Source organism: Ochlerotatus camptorhynchus, unplaced genomic scaffold (genome assembly GCF_037179485.1).
Source record: "Ochlerotatus camptorhynchus isolate MF236.1 unplaced genomic scaffold, CSIRO-AGI_Acam_v1.1 ptg000265l, whole genome shotgun sequence".
Classification (NCBI taxonomy): domain Eukaryota; kingdom Metazoa; phylum Arthropoda; class Insecta; order Diptera; family Culicidae; genus Ochlerotatus; species Ochlerotatus camptorhynchus.
The window spans coordinates 620,471-628,781 of record NW_027040755.1 but is presented as its reverse complement, the minus strand read 5'-3'; the positions used below and the strand labels follow the sequence as shown (position 1 = coordinate 628,781).

At 37.2% G+C, this 8,311-nt stretch overlaps 1 protein-coding gene and 1 long non-coding RNA gene across 2 annotated transcripts; one reads left to right on the top strand and one right to left on the bottom strand.

The window, feature by feature from the left end:
• Positions 1 to 2,832: 2,832 nt before the first annotated feature.
• On the bottom strand, positions 2,833 to 3,666 carry LOC135705357 (uncharacterized). Its single transcript, XR_010517837.1, has 3 exons — positions 3,323 to 3,666; positions 3,103 to 3,268; positions 2,833 to 3,038 (listed from the first exon to the last, which is right to left on the bottom strand). It is a non-coding gene; the product is annotated as an uncharacterized LOC135705357 (long non-coding RNA).
• Positions 3,667 to 6,920: 3,254 nt separating this feature from the next.
• Positions 6,921 to 8,286, top strand: LOC135705356 (uncharacterized). Its single transcript, XM_065227049.1, has 3 exons — positions 6,921 to 7,021; positions 7,092 to 7,378; positions 7,441 to 8,286. Exons 1-3 carry the CDS (start codon positions 7,009 to 7,011, stop codon positions 8,107 to 8,109), a joined length of 969 nt encoding a protein of 322 aa, XP_065083121.1. The 5' UTR covers positions 6,921 to 7,008; the 3' UTR covers positions 8,110 to 8,286.
• Positions 8,287 to 8,311: the final 25 nt, after the last annotated feature.

Below are 8,311 nucleotides of genomic sequence, written 5' to 3'. Positions count from 1 at the left end.
TCAACAGGCCGAAGCCGACACGGGGATCGGTGGATTTGACAGCTTCGCGGTTCGTGCGAGCCGAATCATTTTACCGAACGTTTTAGAACAAAATTCAGCAATTTTACCGCATATTGATACAGTATCCCCCCGCTAATTCAAATAAGGTGTATACACACCAAATTTAAGTGTGCAATATTAGTAAAACGGATTGCTGGATCAGTTTATTCCGAGGTTTAATCTGAGTGATGCGGAGAAACACGAAATGGTTGTCAAAAAGAATCCAACTGGTGCTGTCAAAAAGAATCCAACAATCGAGAGCTGCTAAAAGTGTTACTGTTCTAAAACAATCTCCGTCGGCAGAGGAAGTATTGTGGTCAATGTTAAAAATGTTGTCATTTAATTCAACAAAAAAGTCTTTATTTTTAATACTCTTTGTTCAATAATTTTTTTACACGTTTGTATTAACAGTACATAATATTTATTGATCACATTCAAATAAACATGCTTCGACTATCGTATTTAGTTTTTCGCATTTTCCATACTTTTTTGCGCATTTAATCTATGTCGTATCAACGATTTTATAAGACAGCTTTTCAATTCGTGGCAGTTTGGTAACATTACTGGGAAAGGAACAGAATGTAGGTATGTTGAAAACTCTTTCCCTGAATTTTCAATACCATCCTCTCTCAGCTGTGTATAACAGTAGTCCAACGTCGCATAGTAATAGAAGATTTGTTCTGAAGGATAATCAGGTAGACTGTCTGTTGATTTTTGTAGCAAAATAGTATAGCGGCCAATTTCCAAATCAAAAGGAACTCGGGTTGTGCACATTGAAAGACATTCATTACACGCTTTATTAGTAATTAATGAATTTAGTAGTATATTTCTACAATTGTGAAACAGGGCACGAACAATACAACGAACAAACGAACTTGAACGAACTGCTGAAGGAAGAATGTAAACAAGCTTTGTAAGAGTCATGTGGGTAGGTGCACTCCCAACACCATGTACACGTTATTTATGGAGCAAACGATGAACTTTTGACAGCATGTATATGCAATTTGAGAGCAGTGCATTAGCAAAACAATATGTTTCATCGGAAAATTTTCAAGTTGTTTCCTGCTGACTTGCAAAATAAAATCGACTGTGTTCGCAATACCCAGGGTTTAATCATGGTTTGTTATTAGACTGATGCAAAATTTGACTTTTTCGCTCCACAGTGCTTAAATGGTTTCAAATCGGGTCTTGATTAGCCTCGCAGAGTTACAACTCATTTGGTTAGAAACAGACTTCGCACAAGCCATTTGAAGTTTACATGTAAATTACTATGGGAAATCTCAACTTTTTGTTCATTGCCTTCTAGTATTTTTCCATATTGAGCTGCGAGACAGTTCGATAGCCATTCTTGTAGAAAATTTTCTCAGGTACAACTTTGCTCAAGGTCGTTTCTATGTAAAACGAGACAGGAAAATGTTATTCATTATTTAAGAGATTGGTAAACTTATGACATGATCAAGCAGCTGCTCTGTAGGCAACACTGTATTTTGCAGTGTTGCATAGTAGCCATGATTGTTGTGCCCTATTCAACGCCCATGAAACACCAATGTTGCCTGCTGAGCAGTTGATTGAGCATGATCGTAAGACATCAGCGCATTGAACCATTGATCCTTGTATTTAATCAAAAAGTGGTCTTCAGCAAAGTTGCAACTCAGAAAATTTCCTACAACTACAGTTGAAAGCTTACCGATATGGTGAATTATTAGATAGACATGAACAAAAATCTTGGTTTTACCATAGTAATTCCCATACAAACTTCAAATGGTGTGTGCCATCTCAGTTTCTCACCAAATTTGTTCAAATTTTGAGAGGTGAGTCAGGATCCGATTTGGAATCGTTTAAGTATTGTGGAGCGAAAATTTCAAATTTTGCATCACTCTATTGGTTATATTGAAAGTTATCTTGTTTGAATAAATTTAAAAAAATTTTCAATCATTTTTGTTTGAATTTTATTCTTTTTAGATTGTATATTAATATTCTAAAATATTAAGATGTAATTCTGAAGAGATACATTTTTATCACAAGTGATTATTTAGAATTTAATCATGCATGACTACTGCCGAAGTAATCATGACTCTGACTCAACAAGATGAAGCGGGAATTCACATACTTTTTAATCTTTTTTGATTTTCCCAAGGCGAACCAGCCAATGGCTGAAAGCCTTGTAAATAAAGGAAAAAAAAAAAAAAAAAATTTTTTTGATTTAATTTATTTTTGACTGTACTGAAAAACAGCAATCGATATTTTGACCTAAAAATTCAGATATAACCAGGGCACTCGTCAACTTTCCTTGCTACCGATGCTTGCTAAACGTTTCCAATCTTGTTTCCAATGGATTATGCAAATAAAATAAATTTAAGAAATTGTATGATAATATCACACAAAGAAAAATCGTTGATAAATTTAAAAAAACCATTGGTAGAATTGAAAGTTTGCATTGGTTCTTTTTGGTAGAAAGCGGTTAGCTTTCAAAACGATAGTCAGCAAACTGTCAAATCAAAAGTTGCTCGCTAGCCATTTTTAAAAGTTAAAACTTTCAAAAAGAATTGTACTTCTGTCAAATTAAAAGCGTGACTGTATTAAAATTAAAGGCGGAATATTGTTCATATAAAACACATTTTTGACTTGAAAATATGGTATAGTTGAAATGACATATGTGTAATTTTGAATTAAAAATACAATATTTTCAAAAGCAAAATAAGCTTTTTACAAAATAATAAAATTTATTTACTTTTCATAAATATTAAATGGTGTTTTTTTATAAAAAAAAAATAAATCGAGATAACAATATAAAAAGATCCAAGAATATGTGATATCGATGGTGATGCTTTCTTTTACGTTTTGGCCTCGGTATTGGAGCTGTCTCCACTTTGAGAGGAACCACAATGTTCAAGTGCGATAGCGATAGGTGCATGGATAGGTACAGAAGAAGATGACCCAACAAATAGCATCATGATCGGTTCCCGGTACATTTTCATCAGATATTAAATCGGACGGTCCTTGGCGAGAAAAATTTATAAAAATAAGTTATACACTTTGCATCTACAGTTGATGATTACTCACTTGCATTCTGAGCCGTTCCATCATACTTGCAGGAGATGATGATTTCCAGCGCTCGCTTTTGATCTTCAGCGGGTTGAGTTGAATGATTCCGTTCAATTGAGGATCACGTTGCTTTCGTTGAGGAAATCGATGAGCTGTACTGATGGCATTGCTCTTACTTTGGATTCTGCAAAAATATCCAAATTGTATTCTCAAAATTGTACTTTCAAATAAAACTCACCTCGATTAGAACAGCTCAACACTGTCTTTCCCGGGGAGATATTTTGTTATATCCGTCTTCTCGATGCTTTCTTCTACAAAATTTAATAGTATTTGTTTCCGTTTTACCTGAAATTAATCAGTTTCTTATTAAATTCCAATGCTCTATATGTATTTTCATTTCATCTCTTACCTGAAGCAAATGTTTTCCGCGGAACCTGCTTAAATTAAGTACTTGTGATTGATGAATTGAAATTGATCAAAATTCCGTCCCAGCTTTTTCTACCTCTTTGTCTGAGTGACGTCAAGTCAAATTTAGCGGCAAAAGAAGGCACCGTGTTGCCAAATACTTTGTTATGATTTGGTATTTTTGACAATTTAACAACTTTTAATTAAAAATATGAGCTTTTAAAATTACAAGTCAAAGGTGAAAGAAACATTTTTAAACAAACAAAATTACTTTCATTCAGAATATTTTCGTAGTTGAAACTACGAAATTCGGGAAACTTTTAATTTGAAATGGCAAAATTTTTATAAGAACCATTTTTGTTTTTTGTGTGTATGCACAATTTTATTTTCAGCGAAGTTCCCTTACGTTTTATTTAAAAAAAATTTGAAATTTACGGAATTCCCTTAACTATTCCAAGTCCAATACAAGAGCGGCGCCGGTGGTGTAGTGGTAAGCGTGATTGCCTCTCACCCCAGCAGCCCTGGGTTAAATACCAGTAGACGCCACTGGAATGTTCTGAGGCATAACATCTCTGATCCCGCCTTCCTTCGGCAGGGAAGTAAAGCCGTTGGTCCCCGGTTCATGAGTTCATGGGTCGATAGGTAGGGTCCAGGTGTGGGAGCTGCCTCCCTGGTGTCGGTAGCATTGGTGATCAGCACGGAAAACAAGATCGACGGAAAACAAATCAAGGAAAAAGAAAGTCCACTACAGGGTCATACGTCTATTTTATCCTCAAATACGCATTCTCATCCACATCAACGAATAAAAGTCAGATTTTTTATTTCTATTGCAGACAATTCCTGGTCTTATATTCAAAGAAGTCTCGTACAGTTAAAAGAAGATCCCAGAATTTTAATAAAGTGCAGTGAAGTAACCGAGACGTCACTGATTTTAATTCTACCTAAGTGCCCGTAGGGATCCATAAGTGCCCTCATTTTGTCTCCAATTCATATAAATTTTAAAGACCAACAACACTACTTAACGTCTGGAGATCGAACCCTCGATCCAACCAGATAAGTTAACGCACAAGGTGAAAGTGTGTTTGGAGCAAGGATTGGAGTGTGTCGAACTGTGTTTTTGGAGTGTTAAACACAAGGTAGCAGAGTGAGTTACCCCTTGAGATGCCCCGTAACGTGGGTAGATCACCTTTTCATGGTACGTTACGGGATGTAAGATCTACCACCGATTGCTAGTCCTGATTACTTCAAACTAGGGGAACAGGATTTTTCAGTAATCCAAGGAACACATCTTAGTCCTTGTTACTTTTTATGCCTTGTTGATGTGACAAGACTCGGCTTTGTCCACCGAGGATGATCTTGAAACAAAGAAAAAATGAATTAGTTAGTCTTCATCTATGTGATTCCTACACAGCAAAAAAAGTTGTTGAATATTACATCGAAACTGCTGCAACCAGGTTAATCCATCGAATGTGTAATATCACATTGTACGATGTACATCGATTTTGCGAACAAAATTACATCCATTGATATAATATCAACAATCAATACGAAACTAACGATTTTAAATTGGCTCACCACTTTAGTAGCCTATTGGTCCCAAGCAAACGATTAACGTACCCTATTCTAGTTGAAATTCTATTACTACACTATGTTTGTTTTGATTCGCTATGAAAGTTTGACAGATAACATCAGGGGTGTGTGGATTCATGCAGAACATGCAGGGGTGAGTGAAATAGCTTGGGACTGCTTGGGACCGTTGTTCTGGTACTGAGTGAGCCAAAAATAATAATGATTTTCTTCGGGACCCAGTGGTCTTAGAGTTACCTCTATGATAATATTGTATCTGTTTTTTGCTATTACATCTTTATTTCATACATCAGCTTGAATTACGTTATTATTACATTTTTTTTTGCTGTGTGATCTTCTATTCGTTGTTCCCTAGTTTGAAGTGATTAAGACAACACAGAAAAAAAAGTTGTTGAATATTACATCCAAACTGCTGCAACCAGGTCAATCCATCGGTTGTGTAATATAACGTTGTACGATGTACATCGATTTTGCGAACAAAATTACATCCATTGATGTAATATTGTATCTGCTTTTTGCTATTACATCATTATTTCATACATCAGCTTGAATTACATCGAACTATATTACATTTTTTTTTGCTGTGTAGGGTTCTGATGCATGGTTTTTTTTTTTAAAGCTTTATTAAAGAGATTTTTAGCCTTAGGCTAGTTCATCTCTAAGGATTCTGATGCATGGTCATTATCGGTGTCATTCCTTAATTTTGTTGCTAAGGAATCCAATTTTGACTGAAAAGGGTGTTTCAACACTCCGAAGGGTATAAATAGTGGGACCTTTCAATTAGAATCGATTCCTTGAGATGAAGACAAGAATGACAACTGTATCAAAATCGAACACTTCATCATTTCTCAATAGTGATGGAGTAATATCATAGAGGTAACTCTAAGACCACTGGGTCCCGAAGAAAATCATTATTATTTTTGGCTCACTCAGTACCAGAACAACGGTCCCAAGGAGTCCCAAGCTATTTCACTCACCCCTGCATGTTATGCATGAATCCACACACCCCTGATGTTATCTGTCAAACTTTCATAGCGAATCAAAACAAACATAGTGTAGTAATAGAATTTCAACTAGAATAGGGTACGTTAATCGTTTGCTTGGGACCAATAGGCTACTAAAGTGGTGAGCCAATTTAAAATCGTTAGTTTCGTATTGATTGTTGGTAATATCACCGACAAACCGACATGAAACTAAAACTTAACTCTTGATCGAGAATCCATAACGGCGGATTCAAATGTGCAGCGATTCCATCTGTCAAAACCATAGAAATTTGTTACCTAAATAAAAATAATTTGCCCGGAATAGATTAGACACGAACCAACTCAAACATTTAGTATGTGTGATCGTGGCTAGGATACACATTTTTCGCGAACACGACGGCAGATGTCAGTTTTGTGCTTTGATCAGAAATTTGATGATACTTTGTATGATCATTCATGTCGGTTTGTCGGTGGTAATACGACATGCACACGACACGGATAAGGACACGGGATTTACTACAATAGATCAAGCTCGAGATCAAGGTACTGGTCGCAGTGGTGTTAGGTCCCGAACAGAGGAAAAAAATACCCCTTGAGATTGTCGAAAAAGCTACTAATCATATAAACGAGATCAGTAGTTTTAAACCGCGATTAAGTGTGATAGTACTTACCATATTCTGAGTTTGTCCGGACTGCGTACAATGTCTTTGAGCAATCTGGATAAACTGATCTTAGCGTGTAGACTACCTTAAATTTGTGTGGCGTAATTTATAGACGACTTTGCATGCATTTCGATTGTTTCGTTTTCTTGTTGTACTAAAACGAAATGTTCTAAAATTGTCGTTGCTGTCTTCCGAGATGAATTAAAATTAGTTTTCTCAGTGAAATTAAATCATACATTGTGATTTTTAAGTCAAACACAAGTTAGGATGATTCCTCCCAAATAATCATGAATAGAAACTGTAAGAAATTCTTAGCCTACAAATTAATTCTCATTTCAAGTCTCAACTAGCCATGTACTTTTTTTTTAAGTCATGGTAAACTGCCCCCGCACTCCGGCTCCGGTGAGAAACTCTAGTTTTCTCACATCCGCTGCAGCCGTCCTGGAAACACCAACCCTGCTAAGGAAACCTGCGTCATCCTCCACCAATAACAACGAGAATGTTGCCAGTAGCACTCCTACCCTTCAGCCACCATCAGCTGCCTCCACAGCAGCGATGCAGTTTCTGATGTTCAATCAAATGCAGTCCGCCGCATTTACCAACAGCTCGAACGGGGGAACACCATTCCTGCGTAATGTGGCGAACAAAAATGGAGTGGTAAGTTTTTAGGAACGGCGGCGTAATTTTGTGCAGGAAACTAAAAGCTTTTATTTATTCAGATAAACAGTACTTCCGGTTTCAATTTTGCCATCCCAAATATTCCGGATAGTACCACAACCGTGGCAACGCGAATTATAGAGAACTTGCAAATATCTAGCAGTGATGCTTCCCTCAAAAGAAAACACGAGGATGGCTACGGGAATTCGAAGATACATGCCAAACGTGTTCAGTTTGAACCCCTTCCATTGAAACCTAGAAACCAAGTGAATGGAAACAGATGGTCCTCGAAAACTGCCTTCCCAGCCTTAACGTCTGGACCATCGAAACAGACATCGCCACCCTCCAAGTCGACCAATTCGGATGTGAAGAAACTTCGCATTCTGACTGGCTCGGTGGAACATATTATGAAACTTTCGAAAACTAGTCCAGGCGGTTCCCCGCTGGTGGAGGTATTTGCCAACGTGTTAACCATTAAAGCCGGGGCGTACGAATGTGAAAAGATACTGCTACTGCGGAACCGCACCGGTCCGGTCATGCAAGGTGTATTTTATGAGATTGACTTCCACATGCCTGCGGTAAGTGTGGGGGATTTGGTGCGATGCGTGGGGAGGCTGACCGGTGGCAGTCGCTTGCAGATTCTGAAGATAACGCTTGCCACTCCGGAGGAGGACCGGATGGGACAGCGACTGCAAACGGTAAGTGGTTTTGTGGTGTCGGTTAAACGATAGGAACCAGTCGAATATCTGGTTCTAATGATTAGATTGTATCCTCATTATCGATAGATATCCAAAATTGTGTTAAAAATAATACTAGTTAACTACATATACATACCAAACATGAATTATGAAGCTATTATTTTTGCAAATCAAATGAATTTAACTGGCTAGTTAATGTGTCTGATGTTTTAATCTCGTCACTCTGTTGGCAACT